This window comes from Anser cygnoides, chromosome Z, assembly GCF_040182565.1.
Source record: "Anser cygnoides isolate HZ-2024a breed goose chromosome Z, Taihu_goose_T2T_genome, whole genome shotgun sequence".
Lineage (NCBI taxonomy): Eukaryota > Metazoa > Chordata > Aves > Anseriformes > Anatidae > Anser > Anser cygnoides.
Window position 1 is genome coordinate 12,610,143 of NC_089912.1, and position 26,887 is coordinate 12,637,029.

General features: G+C 38.7%; 1 protein-coding gene across 36 annotated transcripts in view; it reads right to left on the reverse strand.

Moving 5' to 3' along the window:
* Window positions 1–26,887, reverse strand: part of ELAVL2 (ELAV like RNA binding protein 2) — a 93,758-nt gene that overhangs the window by 21,241 nt on the left and 45,630 nt on the right. For all 36 annotated transcript variants that reach the window (XM_066987764.1, XM_066987769.1, XM_066987765.1 and 33 more), the window contains one exon: window positions 8,192–8,295. In XM_066987764.1, coding sequence (XP_066843865.1) covers window positions 8,192–8,295 — 104 coding nt within the window. The remainder of the gene's footprint in view (window positions 1–8,191; window positions 8,296–26,887) is intronic.

The window sequence follows — 26,887 nt, forward strand, 5'->3', positions numbered from 1 at the left end:
AAGCATTGCACTGTTCTGGTATCATTCTTCTATGGTTATACCAGCTTTCTGAAAAAAATCCTTGGAAGCGTCAGCAACAAATTAGGAATATGCACTAATAGTCCTAACAAAAACCCGAGATCCCTTAAGATTTTTCATGACTTTTTTTCCTCCAGATCCTGGCTAGGATCACACACTCCTAGTAATATGCCACAGGACCAGATGGGGACTTTCAAACATTACAGAAAAAAAGCAGTCAAAAGTTGTCTTTGACCTTGTTTAGAGAAGGAGCTTGGTATATGAATGTAGCATGCTATTCAGAATATGGTCAGCTTAAGCAAAGGCTGCATTTGTGCTCTCAGAGAGGCAGTGTGAGAGAAAGGATGAACAGCCAAGCCAAAGCAAACCTCTGAACAATGGTTACCAAGTTCTGCAAGAATGGCTCAAAGCATTTTGCATTACTGTCCAGAAAGGCTGACCTTGCAAAGGGCAGAGAGGTTTTGCTTTTTAGATTCCTTCTCTGATCACTGATGAAGACAAAAGGTGTTGTTTGCTTTAAATGTTAAGATCAGAAAGGACAGGTATGATACCTTGGGTTTGACAGGCCTTAAACTCATTCTACTACAATTTTAATTTTGTAATCCACATGTAATTCCAAATACATTTATTCTACTTTAAGATGAGAGCGGACAGGGAAGAGTGTTCAAATACAGAATTCAACACATGAACAAAGTCAGATTTAACCTGACATTGCAGTTCATCTCCAGTTGGCAGCCTCAGTTCCTATGTTGTGCTGTTTTTACTTAACACCAGTCTTTATACAGAGGAAGAGGACCAGGAGTCCTCCTCAGGATTTAACCGATTAAGTACAACATACTCCGAGAGCTACTAAACTACTGCTATGCCTACCAGAAAGGAGCACCAGAAATCGGTTTTCAGAAGACTTGGTCTGAAGTGGCTACAACAGATCCAAATTGCTTCTGTTCACCAAATGACATGCAATAGCGCATGTAAATCAGCAATGAAAATAACAGCTGAAATCCTGTTAAGGACAAAAACAGAATCAGAGGTTTTAGTAGGTAAAATGCTGTACTAGTAGAAACTTACCATACTACTGTAAGAGAAGGTAATTAAATTCACTGATGTCTTTCAACAATAAAATGAGACGAGAATTATGCACTATAATCACAGAACCACAATTCTGCTGACAGCTTTGCCTTTAGAGGGACCGTAGCATGGAAGATTTAAAACCTGTAGTCATAATTATATCAGTCTCTTTAAATAGAGGAATCACTTAAAACTTTGAATATAAGTACAAAGAAAAGACAACAAATAAAAGGAGACTCAGACTCCAAACTCTGTTCTTTACATTTGGAGAAAAAGACATTTTGACACTTTTCCCACCCTTCTGATAGTCAAAGACCTTCCTATATACTTTGCTTTGTTCTTCCTATGTTCTTTCTTTGTTGTGGATGCCCCATCCCTGGAGGTGTTCAAGGCCAGGTTAGTTGAGGCCCTGAACAACCCGATCTACTGGGTGGCCCATGGCAAGGGGGTTGTAACTGGGTGATCCTTGAGGTCCCTTTCTTGAGGTCCCTTCCTTGAGGTCCCTTCCAAACCAGGCCATTCTATGACTATGTTCCTGTGGAGTGCTGGATATTATCCTGGGTAGTCTTGTCATATGAAGTATGAAACAGCATATTTTTTTACTGAATGTGTCTCACATTTGTAATGCTGTTACACAATGGTTGTGTGACAGTTGGGATAGAGTATTCTTCAGATCCGAATCAGGAATAAAATCTCAAAAAAAAAGGTGGGACACATTATTCTCTTTTTTAACTGTAGTGAAATCTGTTCACAACTTTTCCTCTCTGAAGGAAAAAAAGTGCACTTCAAGTTCTCCATATTTGTGTTCAGTGAACTGCTGGGGACAAACACTGGCCAGCGCATCTGCATTACTCATTTCACAAACACCTTGCATAAATGCAAACAACCACATATCCATGGACATTGTTACTGCTTCTATGGAAGATCTGAATCTATGAAGCCTTTCAGGAAAAAAAACAGTAACTGCATGGGTGAGATATAGAGTTGATATTTCATGTCAAAAGCCACTAGCTTATTACTAGAGGTCAATCAACTTTTCACAAGGCTTCCATAATTTCCAAAGTACATCTGTATTTTACAATAACAACAGTACTCTTACGGAGAAAACAAGTATTTGGATTTTTAAAAAGTAGAGACAGATCTCTATACTTGGCATTTGCAACACACTGGACAAATGAAGAAAAGCCATATTGTACTTAAGGGACTTTCCATAGCATGGGGAAGGCAGAAGACAGGAAGGTGTAGCATTGGTGTCCCTGTATTAACAAACAGTTTAGTTTTTGTTGATTTTTCTTACTGTTTAGAGAGTTCAGCTCTTGAGCAATCTTGAGTCTTCCTTCAGCCCCATGGGGTACTTCCTGTCCCTTCTAACACATCACACAACCTGCGCAGGCTCAGAAAGGAACCACTGCACCACCGGCTGCAAACCTGCTCAGCTGTCTTCTTGTGAGCTGCGCTGGTCTGAGGGACCCTCTCACTGGGAAAGCAGCAGCAGGCTCCTGCAAGAACTGATCAGGTGTGACAGAGCCCATCTGGGGACCAAACAGGAAACAAGCTATGCAATTGCAGGAGAGATGAGCACATTCTGAGTTCAATCTGACATGCTGAGTTATTTTGCTTGGAGTAGTTAGGTATTAACGAAGAACTGTGTGTCCTTAGCATGGTTTACAGGAAGAGACAGCAACATGCATTCACAAGTGAATGCTCCTCTCAGTGTTACTCAGCAACATGAAAAATAAGCACCCAGCATAAGCCAGTTAAGTAACATTCAAAGTCTGAAGGGATTTGAATTTCAGTGAAGAACAAATTTTACCTGGCGGTGAAAAGGCATGTGTGGGGTGGGGAGGGGGGTTTAAAATGGAAATGTTGTCAAAGCTTTAACTATAACATAGCTAAAAGATTGTATAATTACCATTTATATAACTGCTGCAGAAACTTAAGGTAAAAAAACACCTTTACCTTTGTTCCAAGACACATTGTTCTGCTGCTTCAGATCTGCTAGAGCACTTCAATTTTACCTTGAGAATACAGTCCTGAGGTATTTAATTACCCTGTCAAGACCACTAAATGGTCTGGCACCATGCCCCTTCTCTGAATCTCTGCTGATTGATAGCATCAATAAAATTCACTAGCTTTAATTAAACCTTCAAACAGGATCCCCTTTTGCCACTCACTAGATCAATGTCCTTTACTGCTGTAAGAACAAAATCGAGGAGGTAAAGAGGGTTTCTCTCACCTTCACAGCTCTTGCCCCCCAGAATTTTAATGGACTTTTTACTCAATTCATATATATTTCATTGCTCTCCAGAGAGATCAATGAAAAAACTAATATAGAAAGTGACGCTACCAAAGTTTTCTTCTAAAAATAATGTTAGAGAATACAAACAATCTCAATTTTTTTCTGCTGCACCAATATAGAAGTCACACTAGTATACTTCTTTATTCAGTATTTTATTATATCCTATGAAGTGCTTTCAAGAATACTATCAGAGGTACAAGTTTACAAAGGTGGAGACCTTAAGCAGCTAAGATCGAGGACAATTCCCTTAAACTGAATTACTGTAAATCTAAATAACGGTTCACGGCACCAAGTAAAATTGCACATCATAAAGCCAAGTTTTGAGGACATGCTGACTCAGAGGACATTATCAAAATTGTGGCATGATGTGCCTCAAGTATCCCCTTGCTGAACTGCACTTTTTTGGGCATGTTTAAAGCCAATAGCTCAGTAATCACTCTTCTGTTAAATTCATAACTAGCTGTTTTTAATTACACAGCTTTCTACAGTAGGGCAGTTAACTAGGTGATAATGATGTCAAAGTAGGACTAATGCATGTAGCCAAATAATTTGTCCAACTTTCTTACAGCTTCCTGTTGGAATTATGTTACATGTGAAGGCTTTTTTTTTTAAACATATGCAAAGCTATGAAGGAGTGGGAGGAAAACCTACAGATTTAATACTTTAGATAAAATATTTCTTAAATCTCTATTCCCCTGACAGGTGATAATTACCCATGTAAACACTCTAATAGTCAAGAAAATCAAAAAAAAGAACTTGAAAGAGGAAGAAGCCTTACTAAATTTGATTTTTAAGAAGCACTAGCTGGGTAGAAGACAGATAATCAATGCTATCTTATAAAAAAGGGTAACAGCTAGGCCTGTAGCTAGGCCAAACCATTTTTCCCCTCTACACTGCAAATTTCCATCCATGCCTATACATGTATCACCAGCATTAAGAACTAAGAAAGCTATCTGCCAGCTCCTGTACAGAGAGGCCCTGCTGCTTGTGCTGGAGAGCTGCAGGCGGACAGAGGGAAGTTCCTCGGCCCTACTTCACCTTGTGAGGGGGAAACAAACACTGTTACGCCATCAGCTGTGTCCCTTGGGAGCTCTGATCCACCAAAGACCACATCCATCACTCATACACCCTGGCATCCACAGACAAAAGCCAGACTGAGGTTTTCCCGTGTCCTCCTGGTAGCCCCAACTGATATTAAAAGCTGCCTCTTATTCAGGATCTTACACAGCTCTGAACCACTTCAAGGACAGGACATTGGTTTCCCCATTCTTTTTTTAGACTTGTTAGCATTGAAGGCATTTACAACACACCAGAAGGTATTGCCACACAGATAACCTCACAATAAATTCATCTGCGTTTTTTTGATGGAGCTTTCCCAGGAGTGAGGGCAGGAAGTCACTGAGGATCTCCCTTCTCTCAAGCAGAAACCAAGCTAATGAAATGTGCACTGAATTTTCATATTCCTTTGAGAAAGGAACAGTGACACTTCCATGCTGTTTGCTCCTCTGAGTTTTTCAGATTTGGGAAGAACCAATCTTTTCAGGACAAAACAAATGAAAAAACAAAGACCAAATCAATCAACAAGGAAATGGGTAAGCAGAAAGATCACTGAAGGCACAGAAATCCATGTTTTCTGTTCTATTTAAGAGTCAGTGAAAAAGTACTTTCCAGCACCAGCTTCTTTCCAAAAAGAAGCCATAGCAAGTGTTTCACCTCTCTGATACAGCTTGCTTTCACACTAAAGTTGCATAATTCAATGAAGCCCAAAATTCACAGGCTACCTGCAACACAAATAAGCCAACTTGCAAGTATTTCGTAAAGCTTTCCAAAGGACAGCCCTCCTTCTAAAAAGGTAGCAAGTAATAGGTTTTAATGTCGCTACCCACACAGAAAAACCTAAGCCAGCAATCTGCAAATTCATGGTTTGAGTACATTTTACTTTGAAAGAACAGTAGATGGCAGCCCTTTTAGGGATAGAGAAATATAACCAGTGACTGTAGAAAAGAAGCAATGGGTCAGATGTACCTGTCATGCAACCAATACAGAACACCACAGACTGGGATCAGGACAATTCTCTCCGAAGGGGAATGCTCTAACTTCAGCCACTACATGGAGGTATCAACTACAGACAAATAGGAACACTGCGGTCCCTGAACCATTAGAAGGCTCTGCAAAGGTTCTGGTCTTGAGAGCTCAGAAATAACTGTCCACCCAAGATGTTCACACGCAAAGGAACTTTACTTCTGTTTAGCCTAGCCCCTGGACTGATCAGAGGTGTACGTGACTTAGAGTGACTCCCAGTAGACTGGGTATTTCTACTGGTTCAGAGATGAAAGACACACATCCTTGATAGATTTTCTCTCAAGTCACTGCCACACAGTCATCTCAGGTCTTCTAGAAACTGTCTAATGTACAAACACCTCAGGTCTTGAAAAACAATAGGAATCCTCCTAGCCTCTTCTTCCCCTGCAGTGTGGAAGGATGTGAAGACAGCCTCTTTAAACAGTACATGGGGAGAATCCAGTCATGAAAACTTGGCCTGAAATACGGCTTACACCCAAAAAGGGCTAAGGCAGTAAAGCAGCCTTTCTTTCTCCAGGTAATATATGCTAATACTGAGAGATATTACTGAAATCGAACAGAACTAAACACGGGTAGCTAGAGTCAGAATTTGCCATGTAACATGAGAAAGCCAGCATTCACAGATACTTTCTTCTAAATAAACAGATTACAACTATTTTGTTTACCTTAGCACATGAGGAAGGCAAGAAAGGAAAAGCAGTATCATCCCCCACTTCCATCTATTTTCACTTTTACCCCAAACTTTTTTTTTCAATCAATCCATTTCTACTTGCAGAAATTCAGTGATGTTCATATTAATCACTTATGGGCAATGGGTACAAGTTTGAACATAGGAGGTTCTGCTTAAATGTAAGACTTGACTTTTTCATGGTGAGGGTGACAGCACTGGAACAGGCTGCCCAGGGGTGTTGTGGAGTCTCCTTCTCTGGAGACATTCAAAACCCACCTAGACGTGTCCCTGTGTGACTTGATCTAGGTGTTCCTGCTCTGGCAGGGGGATTGGACTAGATGATCTTTCAAGGTCCCTTCCAATCCCTAACATCCTGTAATTCTGTGAACTAAAAGATAACCAAGAAGTCATATGCTGGGAACATAAAGTCAAGTCGCCAGAACCCCCATAACGAATCTTTTTGATTTGGGAAGCCTGGTCTGGACTGATTCTCTGTATAGCATCCTTTTCCTTTGAATATTCATATAGTCCAAGGAACTTGTTATCCTGAGCAGATACATTTCTCATTTTTACAGTGTAAGATATATCTAAGATACAACATACCTGTGACATTACTGGAGAACTAATCCATGCCCCTTTCCCCCAGAAGACTGCTTTATAATCTACACAAGCTTTGGGCATACTAGATGGCTTTCTTCCATATTCCCTCACCAAGTAGAGCACAGGAGAGTCTGCCTGCAGGCAAGCCTACTAAAAGCAAGTAGGTAGCTAGATAGCTTTCCGCAGCAAAGCATCTATCCAAGTCTTTCCCTGACTCAATGTTTATTAACTGCAGCATATTTAAGTTTCAAATAGCATCATGCATTTAATAAACCTCATGAGTCCAGAACAGGTCGGGCATTCTACCTGAATTCCACGCCATCTTGTATTTGCCTGTTATTTTTAAGTGGCTAAGCACTGCTTTTTAACTCCAAACCTTTTACTAGGTGAGCTTTATCTTACAGCTCAAATATGACCCAAGTTAGAGGGCAGTCACTGTCCCCAAGTGATCAGCTAGCAAACCCTGCTGTTTAATGAGAAAGAATAGACTGGCTGGCCCCTGTGCTGCCTTCAGGCACTAACTGTGAAACACGTTCAAAGGTCCCCATTCCCCGACAAATCTTATTTCATCTCCTCTCTTAAGATTTCAGAGTCCAAACAATTGCTCAAATCAATATCCTCACTCTTCTGATAATGGAGTAATTGCTTAATGCTATATTTCCAAGGTATTAATGTGAAAACTTAAGTACACATGAATAACATATGCTAATTACAGAGTCATTTCCCCATCACCACAACCCCACCTTTGGAGACATTTAAAGCCATTTTTTAAGAAAGAATAAAATGTGGTTAAATGTGGTTGGAGTGGAACAAAAAAAAACAGTTGATAAGAAGTCTCAAGATTCCTTTCTCTAGAAATTGAGGGAATTGAATTTAGTTAACAAGAGGTGCAGTTGTTACAACACAAATGGAAAAAGCAGGAATCCCAAACAGAGAAAAACAAGGCATATAAACACTAGATATGGAATAACCTTGAAGTCCAGTAATTCACAGACCTTTATAAACAAACCAGTTATCTCAGCATTTCATTTTAAGTATGTGAGAGAATACTCCTTTAGGCTGCGACTGTCTTGTTTACTAAGCAACTTACATTGTCTTTGCAAAAAAACATAGGAAGCACACAATGCAATCTTCAGACTATACACAATACTGCATTTCTGTTACTTAAGCATGCAAAGCATATGATCTGATGTGACCTAATTCAAGTTCATATATAAAATATTAACAATTATCACACACACACCAATTCAATTATCACACATACCAATTTTGCATATTAAATTATAATCTCTAGGTGGACTAAAGGACTAATCATCTGCTCCATGGTGAAATCCTAGGCAATTTTAAGCATTCTGCTAATGTTAATAAGTTGTACTTGGAAAAGGAAAACACATGCATCTTATCAACAAGAAGTCAAAACACTTGTTTCTTTAAACCATAAAAACACTACATACTTTTATTGTTTTAGTTTGAAGTCTCAATCCATTCAGAGTGTTGATAGCTTTTTCAGCATCCTTGGGATCAACGTAGTTCACAAAACCATAACCCAAGCTCTGTCCTGATTAAACAGAGGAAGAAGAGTGAATGTTAGTACTGCTATGCTACACAACAGATAACTAAAGGTGTTAAAAACTTCTGTGGACACATTGAGCAAAAAATTGCTTATATTGAAGAAAAATTATCTGCCTCAATGAAGTTTCGAAGGCGCACATCTTATTTTTCCAATAAGCCTGGGGTCTTTAGCTTCCTCTGCACCCACAGGCTGCCCTAAATTCAACGCAGAAATGGCTACAGTCATTTTAATGAAGGAATGTGAAACCTATGTGAAATATGTTCAGGATTTTGTTATGAACCATTAGAGATGAGAGGAACCTTCCAAGTTAAAATATCCGAAATCCACCTCAACTTTTTAGTTGACTATAGAAAATATAGCAAAAGTCTGTAATGGTATTTGAAAATGAGTGCATTTCAAACATACTTAATATCAGAATTTGAGCCAAGAGATCTTTGGAGCAGAACATTTCTACAGATGTTACTCACACATTAAGTGGAGCCTCACATTAACAAGGGGTTTAAAAGGTAATTTTGTTCCAATATTCAAGCCAACTGTCACAAATAACTGGATATCAGTCAGATATAATTAGAACAAAAATGCAACATTATCAGGTTCTTGACATATCTGAATTACGTAATTCAGATCACATATGACTATAAAGCATTGTAATTAGCTCTTAATCAGAACCACAGACCATTTCTAACACTATTGTGTATGAGCACTTAAACACTTGATACTTTACCTGGAGAGATCTCAAACTTCAAAGCCTAGAATGTAGCTGCCTTCAGCATACTACTTTCAGATTTTTAGTGTACAAGAACAGAAACAGGTACCAAAATTTAACACAGTTAGAGTATACTACTTAATAGACAGATCTTTCATTAGCACAGACCTTTTAAAAATCTGTACTTCTTGACTATTGTTTTTTAACAAAACTGGAAAAATTAGGTCCAAAAACAGAGTCAAAAAGCAAAGCAAATTCAACATAGCCCATTCACAAAAAGTTACTTTAAGAGATTACTTGGAGGCACAGTTGGTATAGAGGATAAGCAGTATTACATAATGCACAAGTGGCAAATTAATTCATTGCCAGGAAAGATGTAGAAGCATCCATGCTGCACCTAATTCTCATGTTGTACCTAAATAGCACATATTTAATATGCACAGCAAAAAAGATGCAACATTTGCAACTATTTAGGACAGACAAAGGTTTTAATAACAAGCCCCACCACTGCTGGCATTTTGTAAAAGTTAGCCTACCACAGCACTGAAAGTACAGAAGACAACCCCCTCTCCCAGGCTACACTCATTCTTCACTGTGCATTACTTTGGGGAGGCAATAAACAAAAAATAAACTGGCTAGAAGCAGCTGTAAACAAGATAGCATATGCAATGTTATTAACAGAAAAACATCAATAAACAACTAGGCAAAGCCTGGAGTAGCCTGCTTTAGACAACCGTACTCTGAGCAGGGGCTTGTACTTTATGAACTCCAGATTCCAGCCTTCAGTCTCAGTTCTGTAGCAATATAGATACATGCAGAAGCATTTCTGTGTTCATTTATGGCTTTACCTAGGTATAGCTAAGTTCTCTATCCTAGAAGATATTTTTCCCTTATTAGTTTGATTACAGCAGAGCAATTTCTATACCTGTCACCTCCATCACTCCCACTGTCTGCAGAAACTCTTCCCTGCAGTGTCTCAAAAAAGAGCAACTTAAATGTCTTTTTTGTGCACAGCTTTTATTGTTGTCTTATTTCCTAAAGCAGAATGCTGATGTTTGGTGTTATTAGTTTTGCTCTAGGAAAAAACTAATTCAAACCACAATCTTAGAAAAGCAAAATCTAAGACAAAGCTATTTCATGTAAGATGTTCCCAACAAATTACTATTTCCAAAGTATAGAGAAAGATGTGCAGAGACTTTTACTCCTCTTTTTGTGATTTTATTTTTTACACAAAAACACCCAAAGCACTGCAGGCAAACAGTATCCAACTGTTACAAAGGATACCATTCATTACCAGATCTTCCAGACAATGACTTAGGTAAGCTTTGTTAACATTAGTAGATTTACCAAGTTATACAAAAATCTAGCAATTTCTTCAAAAGAAGCTTAAACTAATTTCTGTAGGCTTATTCTATGATTTTACAATTAATGCTTTCACTGTGATTCAACACTGGAGCAGGGTCAAACACCAGGTTTCCAGAGCTCCCTTCCACCCTCTATGATTCTGTGCTATCCTTTGTGATTCTTTAGCCCAAAATAAAACTGAAGTTATCATAAAAATTCAAAGGAATTTAGGACTGACATTCCAAAGACCTTCTTATGTATCTGCTGATATATCTGAAAAAGGTTAAGAGGTAAAACTTCCTAAACGGTGAAGACTGAAATTTTGCCTGAAGATTAGTGGTTTAGTTACATATTATCAACCATTTAAAGTCAAAAAAATCACCTCCTTCACAGATGCCCATGAGAAGAAAGATGAAACTTGGCTCTCAACAAGCAGTACAAATAGTTGGAAATTGAACCTAATTTGTTCCAATCATATAGATGCTTGAAGGGCTGCTCTTAGCTCTCCCAGCTTCAAGGGAAGAAGATTGTTTAAGAGTTTTTTTTACGAGGTTTGACAGTTCACATACAGATTGTTGAGTTCTAGAAAATCCAGGCAAACATTCCACACAAAGCACTAGAAGCATCTAATTCAAACAACCCATCAGGTATACCAATTATTGCAAAGCGTCTCTGACAGCTATTTGGTATTCCCCACCCCCAAACCCACACACTTTTGGGGGAAACAAAGTGAGTTACAAGGACTTAAAAATTCAGTTCTTCAAGTGTTTCAGTGCCACACAAGACTTCAGAACTAACCTATGCTAACACCAATGTGTATCTGAAAAAACCCAGGTGAAGTCCCATCTGACTATGTTTCAGATGGGGAAGAGCAGCAGAACTGTTGCACACACATTTCACTCATTGCTTGAGACTGAAGATAGCTGGCCAGTGTAATTTGAACAGGTTCTCGTTCTGTGCAGAAGAGTTTTCTCCTCAATATGTAAACTCCTTGCTTTCAAAACCAACTACCCAGAAACTAGATGCACTGAAACCAAATCATCCACTACACAGAATAGAAGACAAACATCATTATTTAACAATCATAACCACTAATTTGTGTTGCCTGAAGCTAAAGATTAAACCAAACACTGAGAGAAATTGCTCTGGACTTTTTCATCTGTGACTCTTCCATACCAGCTAACTCCACACACCAAGGTAGAAATCATCTGCAAATCACACTTGTTTCCAAGTCCAGTAACACACTTGAAGTAAATGTGTGTCAGTTTTTTAGTGGGTGAGAAGAAAATTATCTACAGTTGTCCACAACTAAAATCTTCAGATTTAAACATATATCAAATGGCAGCATAGTCTGCTACTACTTTAATACAGGTTCAGCTACATCTGGCTCTAGCCATGTGTCATTCTTCCCTCCCCTCCAGTTTGTGCTTAATGACACCATAGTTTGAAAAACCTGACACCTCTTTGGGCTGGCTATTCTGGTGCTCTGTTTACTATTGTGTTTAGTTATTTTGAAAATTCAGTTTAGCCTTTCCTAGGTCTTTAAAATTAAAATTAGACTATTTATGCACACCAGCTATTTATTCCATAATTCTGACCTGTAAGCAGCATTACATTTAGCTTATCTTAAAGAAAGCAGTGATTGTGAATTTCTTATTTTTGCAAGTTATTACTTGTGCCAGTTCAAAGGTGATACCCTGCTCATTTGCAGAAGTTTGCAGTGCTTCAGAAGTTCAAATTACATCAGTTGAGCTTCTTTGCCTCAATAGTTACTGTGATTACTTCACAGCACTTTTTAAAGTTGTTTCTGCATACTTTCTGCAGGGTTTTTCTACTAGACTTTATGCATGGGACACTAGGACTCTATGAATATTAAACAGTGCGGTATAGGTTAAAACAAACAGTAAGTACTGGGTAAGAGAAGAACTCAATTGAAGTAAGACAAGCCTAAGTAACAAGATTATCTGGAAGGAAAAAATCTGAATTATAGCAAATAGAACATTCCTAAAAACAGGGCCTCTTACCAGGTATCATCACCAGTAAGGCAAAAAACAAAACCACAGAGCTGGACAGTGAAGCTGTCTGTACAGAGCATTACTTCTCCACTTCAAGGAAAACAGGACAGATGTAGAACTGCCTCTCCTGAACCTTAAAACTTTTCACTTAAGAGGTGGCCTATTCCGTAAGCTACTAAAACCTATGACCATAGTATCATCACATCACAGTAATGACAATTTTACTATTACACCATGAGTAAAAGCAGTTTGACTTTTCTTTCAAGAAACTGGTAAGAAACAACACAGCAGCAAAACTGCCTCTCACAATCCTGGAAAAGGAAGAAAACTTAAAGCAAAGGTTATTTAAAGCAAAGGTTATTAATCTGAAAATTCATATTAATGATATTCCATGTTTTATGTTACTGGCACTTGTAACAAAACCAAATTTGAGCTTAAGTGCCAAAAAAGCCTTTTAATTTTTTGTTTTGTTTTTTAAGAGACAGGTCTCTTTGAACCTGCAGATGTTATATCCATCATTAACTGGGAAGCATTCAGCATAAGGAGTACTATAAGTATACCTGAGTAATATTCACTTTATAGGAAATGATTCCATCTATGTTTCAAGTTTTAAACTTCGTGAATCTCACATGACCACCACATATATGATGTGGATGTAAACTGAAGAGGTAATTATAGAATACCAAGTCACTTTTTGGCACTGCAGTCAAAACCAGAATGGATTCTAACACAACAGGGGATAAAAAGCAATATTTCTAACATTTTAGTTCTAGGTCTTTGAAAGAGACTGAGTGGAGATCCATGTGCACTCTAGACAAATATAGACAGTATTCTATCGTTAAATAAGAAGCAACTGAAGAACATAGTGCTTCATTACTTAGGAAAGAACAGTAAACAGACTTTAAAGGCACTGGTAAGCCAAAGACCAACTAAGTTGCAAGTAGACAGAAGGAAAGAAACGGGTTGGAAGGTACAGCCAGGGCACAGTGCCTTTGAATTTACCACTGTGCCTTGCGAAGTGCCACATTGTGGTTTTTTGCTTTAAAAACACACAAGCTCTAATTCACAAAAGTTTTGAGAGGAAAAATCATAAGTGAACTAGTTCAGTTCTGCTCAGGCTGTTTCACAACTGCCTACTAAAAAGGAAGCCTATTAAAATATTGTGCACAGCTGCAAAAGCCCAAAGAAAATCCTCTGCTGCACAACACTGAAAGTCTCAACAGGATGCTATCCACAGAGAAAGCTGTTCTACAGAGTAGATGTAAGAGAAGCGATGTCTGTTGTTCATTTTTAATGATTTGCTTTTTATGTAGAAGCAATATTCCTTAAAGCAGAATAAAGTCCTTTTAATATAACTGATAAAACATTTTCCTACTTCTGCGGACAAAAAATGTTCAAGTTCCTGAATGGGAATAATCACACTCTATACCTTGTTTATTAAGATCTGCTAAAAGATTTTTTGGTTATTTTCAGCAACTGCCTCAAGATTTCTAAGTAGACTGATTACAGCAGAGTCCTGTTCACAAGAACTGAATTTTAGAAGCAAAGATCATGTGGATGCTTCAGCTGGGCTACTGCAGTGGAGGTGGAGTGAAGGAACTACGAGACTAAGAAACTTAACTGGTTGTTTAAACATCCACCCCAAGTCTAATTCTTCCTTAGGTAACTCAAGGATTTGTGGAATTAAAAAAAATGTAGCACTGAATTACACTATACATTTCTGTGAAGCACAGCTATTTATACTGTTTAAAAGAGGTTACTAAATTACAGAATGCCCAAAATCCATTACAAGCTATTTCACTTGGCCATCATTATTTACTTCTGTAGTCCTTTCTCATGAGCTTGGGAAGGAATAGGAGATCTAGACAGAAGGCAATTTTGCTTTATTACCTTCTTACTATCCAAATTGTTCATGAAGTGATAAGCAAGAAATCATTGGTGACACGAAAGAAAAAGGTATTGGTGCTGGCCAAATATCATTTACTACCTAAGAAAGTCCTCTGCTGGAGAAGTTTCATGCACCTGAGTATTTCGTGCACGAACACAAACCTGGTGGTGTCTCCTTGCTATCATTTATCTATTGACAGGCAATTTTTAAGGGCTGGACAGCAAATGGTAATCACCTGTCCAAGCCAGCAATTTGTATCTCCACTGCAGTAAGGGCAGCACCTACAAACAGCAGAAAACAATAACAGACAAGGATAACAGTCTTTATTCTTCCTAGATATTCTATACGTAATTACAACATCCTAGTAGCTTGTCTCAATTTTTACTGTTTTATCTAAGCTCCCTGTTTTGGGGGATACTTATTTCTGAACAGTGAGTTTTGAGTACCCTGGAACATAAGGAAAAACTGAAAGAGACACTAAACTAAGTTATTTACCCATACCAACCCTGTTTTCTTCTTTCAAAGAAACACGCATTAAGGTTCACTTACATTAAAGTAAGATGCAAACACCTGAGCCAGGCCATTCAGCCCAACCATGCCACACTAGGAATTAATATCCTGTTTTTCAGCCACTCCTCTCAGCTTCCTAGGGGAAGTGGCTTGCCTGACGAATATTCTTTTAAGAAAAAACATACTCACCAATCTTCATTTCCTTCCTTTTTCCTTCTGGAAACAGCTGCAGCACCTACAGGTAATGGCTTTTCTTTAAAAATGCTAGTAGATCTGCCACCTAACAGCTAAATTCCTTCTTGCTGCATTTCCACAAAAGGACAGAAAGGACAAGAGTCTTCAGATCAGACAGCTTTCTTGAAGGACACGTTAGAGACCCTCTCCCTTTGACTACTGTACCTGTAAAACAGACTTAACTAAAAAAAGGTACGACTAAAGCGTGCACCAAAAGAAAACTTCTGTAAGGAGACAGATGTCTGTGAAGCTCCTTCCTTCTGCAGTAGACAAAGGATGACAGTGTTTTGTAACAGACCTGGGAGTGGAAGATGGCTGTAATGCTTGTTACATTTTCAACCCAAGAGCTACCACTCGGTTTCAGGCAGAATGTACTTGTAAAGCCTGTAGGCAGCTCAAAACCAAGAAGTAATACTAGTTCAGACAAGCGCCCAAAGCAGTATCTTCAACAGCTCTTTACTCAACGCTGCTGGGCTGGATGTGCAGTAAGAGGGAGTTCAGCCCTCTGAACTGTGCAGTCCTGTTAACCATGCTTTGCCTGAAAGTGCTCAAGTGTCATTTACAATCTGCTACACCTTAAGAGAAAGGCTTGAAACGTAGGCAAATACGAACTTTAACTTAACAGATGTTAAGCAAGCCCTTTTGAAAGCTACTTCTAAAACACAGCTATAGCTGTACCACAAGGAGGTAGTGTCCCTGAGAGGCCACAAATGCGCAGTCAACTCAAGTGCTGCATTTTCAGTTGTCCTGTAACATTTTATCTCTTGAAAAACGATGCATGTTGTTCTGACAACACGGTTAGAAAGCAGTTGATTAGCAGAGCAGTTTTATTTCATGACTGATTAAAATTAAAGCATCTTGGTAAATTACAATGCTTCTTTGTATTCGGGGGGGGGGGGGGGGGGACAGAACCATTTTGTCCCCAGGAATTTCTGCCAGTATCAAGCCTACCTGTCCAGTTGTCTGCTGAGTCTGCGTCTTCACGATTCTTCTATTTCAATAGCTAAGAAATTATCTTCTGTTGAAGATAATTTTCCTACACACATCCCAGACAGAATCCAAAACCACTGCTGTAGAATTTTGTATTTTTTGCTTGAGCATGTGCAGTGGTTTTTTTCAGCCCTGCTCCATTAGTATATAGACTGGCAATTTTACCAGGTGACTGAGAGGTGCAGAAAACACAACAGCATCAAAACTAGAAAAGCTTCTATTGCTACATTTTTTCCTGTGGTCAATCACTTTATTTCAGACTGCACTCCCCACTTCCATGAACCAAAGGACTTTAACAGAAATACAGGAAGAAGTCTGAAAGGTTGGCACACCCACCACACGAGGGAGTCCTTGGCTGCTTTGTTTCATCAGAGTGAAAGACCTAACAAAAGAACTGAACAAGCTACCTTCCGTAACTGCTTGGTGGTATTACCAGAGCATCTAGCTCATCCTGCCCTCCTACGTAGTTTTTAAACATTCCTGTAGGGTCTGCAGACCAAACAAAACCTGAAGTTTTCAATTGTCTGTTATCTCTTTTTCCACCAAGAAAATAACCAGTTTAAAGTGTTTAATAACATATGAATACTGGAAGTACCTGAGCTCTCAAACGCTTCTCAGTATAGGCTTGCCATAATCTTATAAGGCTTCGTAGAACTACTTCAGTAATACAAACCAGTGTATTTAATGGTGAAAGCATATGTACATTTAGAAGTTCCTCCATTGTCCTCCTCCATTTCACTTATTCCTTAACAGATAAAGAAACATTAAAAAAATTGCACCACTAGTTCTAAGAGTCAACATCAATAACTCAAAGAACTCAAAATTATCACTCAATTTCAGAAATTTTGAAGATGAAAATCTCAGTGTGTGTTTTGAATAAAAATAGAGCAGAATACTTGCATTTCGTTAATAATGCAATCAATACATACCACTGAGCTAAAAGAACTTGTTTCACGTTCTAATACAAAAAAATTATGGAACACAATAATCATACTCTGGAAAGTTAGAAACTTCAAGCGATAGCAAATTCATGCATCTACCTTCCACAGGGAACAATAAAAAAATAAGGCAGACAGCACTTAAACTAGGATCAGCGATTTCAGTATGACGACTTTTCAGGCACCTTGGGCAAAAAAAATCCTGCAAAAAAAATCTGTTGTGAAATAATGTATTAAAGGAATACAACCATTAAGAAACAGTATCACAAAATGCTAAAACCTATCATCCAAAAACACTACCTACTCTTTCCATCAATACTTGACAGGGAAGAAGGTACTGCTGAAGCTAAGCATGTTCTAGGAGCTGAAACTGTCTACAGAAAAAACGTAAGAATCCTGACTGGGTACTTTACAATTGGACTTCAGCTGTGTGTGTTACCTCTAATGTTTTACTCTTCAAGATGCCAGCTAGTCCCTGACTGCAAATGGATGATCTTTTCTAGTGAATTTATTTTACTGTCAACAGTCATGCAAGTGTTCATTTTATATCAAACACTACTTTCAGTAAACTAAGAATAACTTAGTTTAAAGCCAGAGGTTTCTTTGTCTGTGCATGAAGTTAATCAGCAAAGATCTCCTAAAGCATTAAAGAACAAGCCAATATCCTATCTTTGTAAACAGTACCAAGTCAAGTTGACAGAAACTTGACATTAAAAGTGATGAAAGGCCAAAGAAAGCCTGAAGTTACACACATTGGTGTAAGAATGCTGTTAAGAAACATACATGACAACATTGCAAGTCTGTATACAGAAGTTCTCATTTCAATTCACCCCTCGGTGTATTTTTTTTTATCATTTTCCAGAAGTTCAACAGAGCAGAGGTGCTGTGTTAAATGACTGACACATCAAAGCACAAGTGGCATTGCATGGAAGATGGTGCTGTGTGAAGACTAACGTAAAAACTGCAATTAGTCACAGCCTACAGTGTCCTGAGGACAAACCTGGGGCGGCACTGGAAAGAACAGTGAGCAGTACTTATAGCCTCAAGTCCAACTTCATGAGCACAAAAAGTCTGATGAGGAGTTCCAGGTAAAGGAGTATGAAGTAGTCAGACTTAATTGCTGGAATTCACAGTGGAAGACGTCAGAATGCTTCACAACACAGTAGCATAATCCTACCTAGTGGCAAGCCCACAGAGCACTTCTGTTCCACAACAAGGGCATTATGTCCAGCTGCTACCAGCTCTTTTTCAAAGGTATTACATCTTCAGAAAGTAGCACCATAAACCGAGTCTGGTTTAAGCCACTGCAATTAGCAGTGTTATTTTGACACTGAACAGGAACACACCTGGACATGCTATTCACTCAACTGTGTAACTGCAACTAAAACTGTACCTACACAGCAGTCTCTCTAATGAGAAGAGCTAAAGAAGTACAGAATACCATTAGTATTGCTTTCTCACCATTTACCTTTAACATAATTACCGCTCAAGTATCGCACTCCTTTTAAGTTTGCATTACGGCTTGAACTGCATTTTAAAAGCAGCTTCAGCAATATGTGAGCAAAATGCATGATCCACGAAACAATTCCCAATTTAACAGCAGTTTGTGCTTTTGATCCAGTAGATGGACTCTATTTACTGAACACTCATAAGTCATACCACTGAGCTAGTACACTAGGCAACTATAAAGAAAATGCCTGTAAATCATGATCACTCCTAGATTACTATATTTGATACTATGCTGCCCCTTTCTCCCAAACCCAGTCAGGCTGAATGAAGATAATCAAATATAAATCAACATTATGTATGGCAGAATAGACTGTCAAGTAAGACATCTATCTCTGTAATTAAACAGCTATAACCAGGGCTTTAAGTTATTCTGAAAGCGGAAGTTTCATCACAGCCAGGTTCAACTCTACCATTCTGTTAACTTAGTGTCATTCTCTTGCCTTACATTTTGCATGTTTTTTCCATATAGGAAGAACACCATCAGCTGCTACTCCAACACAAGCAATTAACTCTTCCTAGAGACTTTGTTGTTTGTAGATAGCAGATTCAAACATGAGGGTGCACCTCTGGTTCCTCCCACAGCATGCAGAGAAAGTCAAGAGTAGGAGATACTGTGGATGACAAGATCTACGTGAAACGTACCAAGGGAATACACTATATCCAAACAGGAAATCTCATCCTGAAACAGTTTGAAGTAGGGACTGTATGTGGGGATGTACGTTACTTTAGCTTGTATGGAAGCAGAGTGTTATCTTATGGACAGTACAGGAGGCTGAACAAGCAACTGTCTTGCCTGTTACAGCCACTCCTGTGTTAAAATAACCAGAGACAATTAGGAACTGCTTGAAATAACAGTGAGTTACCTATGAAGCATGTTTTCTTAAAACTAGCTTGTCACGTTACTAGTAGAAGCTCCTTACTATGTTAAGGTGAAACTGTACCATGTAATTTGGTAAATCAACTACTTTTTCAAAAGTGGCTTCACTTTGTTACCACATTTTTTGCAGTAGCACAATATACTAGCTGCTTCAATATTTAATGGAGCCACCATGAATCTGGAACAACAGATACTGAAAGACTTTTCACTTACTGCACTGCTTGTGGTGGCAGCAGGGAATTACTTTAAGGATATGCAGCTCCATAAGCCACACGACATCCTTGGAGTGAATGGGCTTCAGGGTGTGCAGGTCAGTAATGCTGTCTAATGCTGCCAAATTGAGCTAGACTTCACAGAAACGCACCTCTGTTACTATAAATAACTTGTCACTAATCTCACAGCAGTTACCCTGAGAAGCAGTGCTGGCCTAGAGAAATTTCTCATTATTTAAGGCCTCTTGATAAACACTGGTTTCCCCTAGAACTAACATTTATTCAAACAGTTGGCCTAGAATCACTAGGGTGTAACAGAAGTACATACCTACAAGCACCTAAACAAAGAGTGAACAGTCATGGTGATGAAACAGGCACCCTGGGTACTCCTATGGTGGAAGCAAAGAGCATTACTTCTGCAGGAAACACACAAGAACATCCCATGTCACTAAAGGAGCACTAACAATTTGCAGGACCCAACATTTTCATGGGCATCTTGTAAATCACTGTAATCTGACGAAAAAGCAAAACAGAACTTAAGAAAAGAGTACATACTGAATTTCAATAAAAAAGACATCACTTGCTGAACAGCAGAATGATTTAATGAAGGTGATGCTTTGATTCACTAGAACCAGGAAGGTCCCTAATCATACTTAGCCTTAAAAGAAGAGTTCCAGTTTTAAAACATCAAGTCCTTTCTTATGCTATATGTTGAGATCAATCCATTGCTAGAATTTAACATGGATGAATAAACCATCTAAACTTTATTTTTTAAAAGTTTAAAATAGTTTGTTTTGACAATGTCAGTAGTAAGAACTAACTAGGCAACTTAACTGAATCCTTATAACAAGCTATGCAGGTTAAGTCAAACTTTTTATTACCCTATTTGAAAACACAAAGCCTAAAAAAACCTTCTGAACAGTCAAAAACAGTGTCACGCATGCAAAGGAGTGAAGAGTGAAGTCAAAGTTCAAAGAATCAAATGCTATTTTAAGTAATGTAACATCAAGCAAATTACTTCATTTCCACATGCTCACATGAGTCACTTCCAGGAGACATGTGACATGCAATAAATCTTGTAGTTTAATATGAAAAAGCTCAGTAATTGCCATTAAGCCTTTTCCAGTAGCATTAAACAAGTATACAGAATCGGAAAAGGCACTGTAACATACAATATTAACAGGCTTAATACAAGTCTCCATTAATACTGCTCTAAAGCCACAGACCGCCTGTTTGAAAACGCCAATTCCTTCAGGATGATTCCTGCAGTCCAGACAATAGGACAGCACTCCAACCACCAGCTATGTAGGCCAATGCTTTCTGTGCCTGTAGGAAAATCATGCAACAGCAGTTTAAAATGACTACTGCTCTTGTGCTATAATACACTGGGTCCCCAGGCCACAACACAGACCATGTTCTAATAGCTGTGGCATTCAAGATAACGGACTGTCTTAAAAATTAAAAAGCTGGTAACAAGAACAAACTTATTTTCCCATCCAGCTCCCCAGCTCTGTTAAAATCTAACTTCAAGGTCCTAAGCAAGTTGCTCCAGAAAGAAATCATCCTAAATTGGTTCAATCCCAATTGCTTTTTCTCCATTTTCACATTAGTTAAGGTCTCCTCAAAGCATCCTGCTGGCAAGACAGTTTGCCAGGAAATACCTTTTGTCCACATCCCTGCCAAATCCAGAATTATCAGGCTGACAGAATCCTCTCCTTATCTCAGGACACCATGAAGCATGGCGATAACGATAAGTCAAGCATGCAGCCACTTTCCAGACTAAGCTATCCCACTGTTATGCCATAGTTTCTCTTCTTGCTTCCCTCTAAGACACAGAGAGGAAAAGAACTTGGTTTGTCTCTCACCTCATCACCACAGAGTACTTCAAGAAGGCAGCATGTCTATAGAGTTCCAGATTGAAGGTGTAAGTATGCTGTCTTCATTCTCCCATAAGGTTAGTTTAGGTGCCCTAAAATAAGTCTAGCATTAAGGCAAGAAAAAGATTTTGGGCTGGAGTGTAAGCTTACACTGTTCAAAGCAATAGTGATGAGACTTGAAGAAACTGCCAGCCTAGGTTCAACTGAACCAAGAGATGACTCCGAAACTTGAAGTTCACACATGGGGAAACTCTAGTTTTACAGCAACATGGAGAAGTGATGTGCTTCCAAGAGCTCTGTTCTCTGCCAGGCACCAATTTGGGCTAGAGTTTTTGCACAGATTTCATAAAACTACAGGCTAGCAAGTTTCACATGTTCTAACAATTAAAGTCAAGCAGCCAATTAGACAAGGCACTTTCTACTGCTTCATCAAAGGATCTCTGCCTTGATTACCAAAAGACTGCAGTGACAGTCACAGCAAACATACAAGCTATCACCAAGGCATCAGTGTTTCATCCATGTTCTGCTGATAGAGTGCCTACCATGCAAGTAAAAATCCTTCCTCTCCCTCTAACAATTGTTTGGGCAGATTACCATTTAGTGTTGTCACCAGGTGTCTCCTCTCAGAAGCTGTAAAACCAGGGAGCACCCTGAACAAGTATCTGACAACTTTGGAGCTCCTCCAAGCATTGCAGTGACTATGTGTACACATTACACACTGAATAATGACCAGTATTACTAAAATATTACTGCTGTTAACATGAAAGCTCAACTCTGATGACATTATGCGCAATTCCATACACATTTTCCATTTTCAGTTCTGACCAACCCGGAATCCTTTGCATTTATTACCATGGCTCTTCAAAAAAAAGAGAGAAGGCACAAGACTTTACGATTACAAACTATTTCCATACAAACATTAATTTCAAACATACTGACTACAGCTGCATCAACAATTTTCTAGAAACATTTAACTTTCAGTTCTAGGCACCTGCTGCATCCTGTGCTGCCTTTTGTGTCTGTACTATCTGCAACAAAACTGTAATGAAACAACACTTCCCAGTATCTGGCAAAGGAACATCTGCAGAGGGCAAGATAAAATATGCAGAATTAAACAAAACAAGATAGATATGCTTCTTCTGAAAACTTCAGTCTTATGGAAACAGAAATAAGTGTGACCCCCTTCTCTGCATCTGTCCATTACACTGTACTATTTCTAGATAGTGTAAAAGTTTTAAGGATCACATAAAACTCAAAGAATTTTACTCTGAGAGTTAATGTTGAACATAAAGAAGCCTCACCACAACACTACAGATATTTACTAGCAATGAGACAAACAAGAACACATTTTTGGAAGAGGGTTGGCAGGAGTACCAGGTTTTCAACCAACACAAGATTCACAGTAGGCAGCAGCTGGATCAAATCTGAAAAACAGACCCATGTAGTAATGATCACCTAGAATGACCTGAAGTAAGCTTTGTCGTAAGGGTTAGAAGGCAGGAAGCTTGTCAGCAGAAAGTGATGCAGGAAAATAACTTAAGGTGGGGAGCACCTGGTTCCTTCCACTAAATGGAAAAGTTTACAAATTAAACAGATTAATTTCAGGAATACGAGTTAACATCTGTGAAATACTATTCTAGGCTCTATCTCTAAATGCATCCTGCCTCACTTTCTAGGCAATACAGGCTGGCATACTGAATCACAAACATAAGGTCTACATATATGCATTATTACTAGTTCAAATGTGTTCAGTCAAAAAAGACATGAAAAACTGACTTGTCAAAGTCATTTTTAGATAAAAACATCTAAATTTTATAAGTGCAAGATTATTACAATAGGGGAACACTTCTTGGCTTCAAAGCTCCTGTAAACTATGAAATTCTCTCAAATTTATGAGATTTGTTATCAGCTGCTCTCACAACGTGAGACTCAATTCCAAAGTTATAATGTAGGTAACTACTCTCCAGTAAATTACTAGAAGAAAAAGCCTGAAATCAGTCTATGACATGAAAAGAATATTCCAGACAACCGAATTTATACTCTAGTAAAGACAAGTGGACATGAAAATGAATTGCAGTCTTTTTCATGGGGATACATACCACACATTGTCATTTTTAACGTATACTGAAGTTCAGAGAAGTGAGTATAGTGTAGCAAACCGCATTTTTTTTAACTTAAGTGCTGATTTTTAAGTGACAGTTACTACTCTCCCTTGCATTTCCCCTCAACTGCTACTGAATCAACCTGTCCTGAGGGAACTGATTGTGCTTCTAATGCTTGAAGAAGGGCAGTTTGATCATTAGACTTCACTGCATTTCACCTTCTTCCCTTATAGCATTTTAGATATTTTAATAAATACACATGCTTAACACTAGATTATGTAAAAAGTTATCTTCTGATTTTAAAAATGCAAAAGCACTTTAGCCATCCAAAAACAGGTCATAAGAATTCAGTTACGTAGCTTTGTTGAGACCAGGGTCTCCCATTCACTGTACAACTACAAACATTTCACGTGTTCGTTCAGCAGTATGTATTTACATAAATCTGCATTAGCCAAAAGCATCTAGGTGCCAAAGACCCGACTATATTTGGGCACAGTAACTCATTCCGGATAAATTATTTGGTTATCAAGTTAAGTGACATTCATGCCTTGCTTCTCAGATAGTGATCTTGTTGATGGAACTCTCTACATGAAGGGACTAGTTTTCAGCTCCTTTTAAAATCTTCATTAATAGGAGGGTTTAATATTTCCGCCTTAGGTACAACGACAGAACAGCTGTCAGGTATTTTAATTCTTGCTCAGAACACTGTTTTCCTATTACATTAAGTACATTTCAGTACTGCTATGAAAGATGCCCCAACATCAAGTTGTGCCTGTGAACAGGTTATGACTAGCAGGTATTTCTTCCACTTCAGCTTTCTCCTCACAGCCAAACCCTTAGATGAAAAGGAGTAATGGCCACAAACCTTATAGCTCCTTGCTGTGTTAAAGAGATACTAGCAGATCATAATATTGGGGTATGTCTGCAACTCTGCCTGCCAATATGTACAGATTGATTAGCATTCCTTGTTTTCTTCATCACAAAGTGTTTCACTGCTGTGAAACGTTTCATTTCCGCGTTTAGTATCATTCATCCATGTAGACAGTGCAAGATTTCTTAGCATTTCTGTAATGGAGCTGTCTTACAGTCTTGGCAAACAGCTCTAAGTTCCAGCACATGTGCGAAGTTTCACTTCCCTGAGTGGCCAGAAGATGCATCTGATACTGATGTGGACCACAAGTTAGACAGTCAGAGACAGACCAAAGTTTTGCCCCATATCAATTCTCACTTGCAGTTTGGTCTGTGTGACAATTTATTTCAAATTCTACACTCTCACAAACTCCTCATCAATTAAAGAGTATTCAGAGTTCATCGTTTATGATGAACTTTGTTTTGGCACAGGGGTTAACGAGGTAATTCTGAAATTCATCTCAAGTTTCCTCTTAATCTCTGATCTAAACCGTAGAAAAAGGAAAAATTTGTTCTCCAAACACTCCATGTAAAACCTGAAGATGAATGAGAACAGGCATGAAACTAGAGTGCTCTCAACCCAGTATCCACTAATACACGGTAATCTTGCTCCAGGCTGCTTAAATCAGACATAACGGCTCCCAGTGCAGTTATAACATCAGATACCTCATTTCTGATTTATACTAAAACCTTACGGAACAAGACTGGGGCAATGTTTTTGCTAGTTCCCAAATAAATGCTTCTAAGCTGAGGAGCTGCTATGATAAATGCAAACACCATCTCTTTCTCCAAACAGTTCCAAACCTGGAGTTGTCACCAACTGAAAAGTGTAATTTAAATTCAAGATCCTTCTTAGGCACCACTTCACACTATACAGGAAGCATCAGACCTTTAAACAAGGTCTGCAATTAAGTTTTCCTCCATTCTATTCCCAGGTAAAGAGTCTTTCTGACATGAAGTAGCAGCAATGTCAACTTTCAGCATATAAAACATCAGAGCCATCATGGAAGGATATGGGTAATTTGCACATCCATCAGTAAGACCTTGATGCTCACTTCTATGTGCTTGCAGCAGTCTCTTAATTGGGAAAAGCATATAATCCCTAAACAACTTTAGGAAGGAATGCTAAATAAGCGAACTCAGATCTACAAGACAGGTAAACAGCTTGAATAGCCATCCTACAAATAGATGAAGTAACAGTTGTATCTTTCAACTCCTGGAACAAAAGGTCAGGAAACAGCTAAGTAAAGGCGCTTTATTTTAAAGCACTGAAGTAATTACCTACAGAAAAGATAGGCTTGTTTTCTGCATCAACCAGCCTTCAGCCGAAGACTGCACTGTATGGCATCAGCCCAGCCTAGTTTCTTTGGCATCCCAAAGCGCTTTTGGTGTTCCTTACAGTTACAGGAACAGATTTTTGTAAGGTTTGGTAGCAAGGTCAACCCAGAAAGTCTAAAAGCAGTGGTTTCAGTAGCCAAAGCTACTGAATACTATGCTGGAGTATGGTATCTCATATTTAACCCTTTTGCTACCTATGTCTCAGAGCAAGACATCTGGAGCAGTGCTGGTCACTAAGATCCAAAGGGAGGTAAAAACAACCTTCACTCAAAGGCACAAAAAGCAGACTACTCAGTAAGGAAGAAGCAGTGTTGGGCTTTGAGCAGCCTCTTAGGCTGACCCATTTTGTGCCACTGCATGGTCCCTACGGAAAGGGGAAATTGTCAACAAATGTTATCTGAAATGAGGAGTCATGAAGTACAACCTAGAGAATTCACCAAGACAGATGGATCCATTCCGACAGTCTTAAAAATCATCCTCTTCAGGAAGGATTACCTAGTTTGGGGGAGATTTGCTTTCAAATTAACAAATATAAACTGTATGTAGTGTAGTCACTTGAAAAGACAAAATTCCATTCTTACAGTCTCAGAAACAGAAATACAACATCATGTCTCTAGGCCTGAGCCCATTTATTTCTCCTTCTCTTTAGGTATCTTATGAAGTAGAAACTAAAGCAAGCCATAGAACTAACTGATGCTGTACAGAGCTGAACCACAGCAGACCCAAAAAAGCAAGGTGTGAGAATCCACGTTATAACACAAGTGTCACAGAAGTGTAGTTTGTCAGCTAAAGTGTCTATGGGTGAGAACAGTAGCCAAGACTTACAACTATGAGTAACCAATGCCAAGAACATCCCTTCAGGTGTAACCAGTCATCCTCACACCATACGCAAGTAAAACTCACTGTCACAAGCACTGCCTACAGAGTGCAGAGAATGATTACAAAAAAGCATTCTCAAAAAGCAAAAGGAATTATTCAGAAGTAACACAAGTGTCATATCAATATTTTCCACTTATTGCATGTTAGCAGGTATGAACACTGACAATTAAAGTATTATATAAATATATATAAATATATTCCAAGGTGATGCCTGTGGCTAACGTCAGTCTCACTGCTGCCTGCTTATCA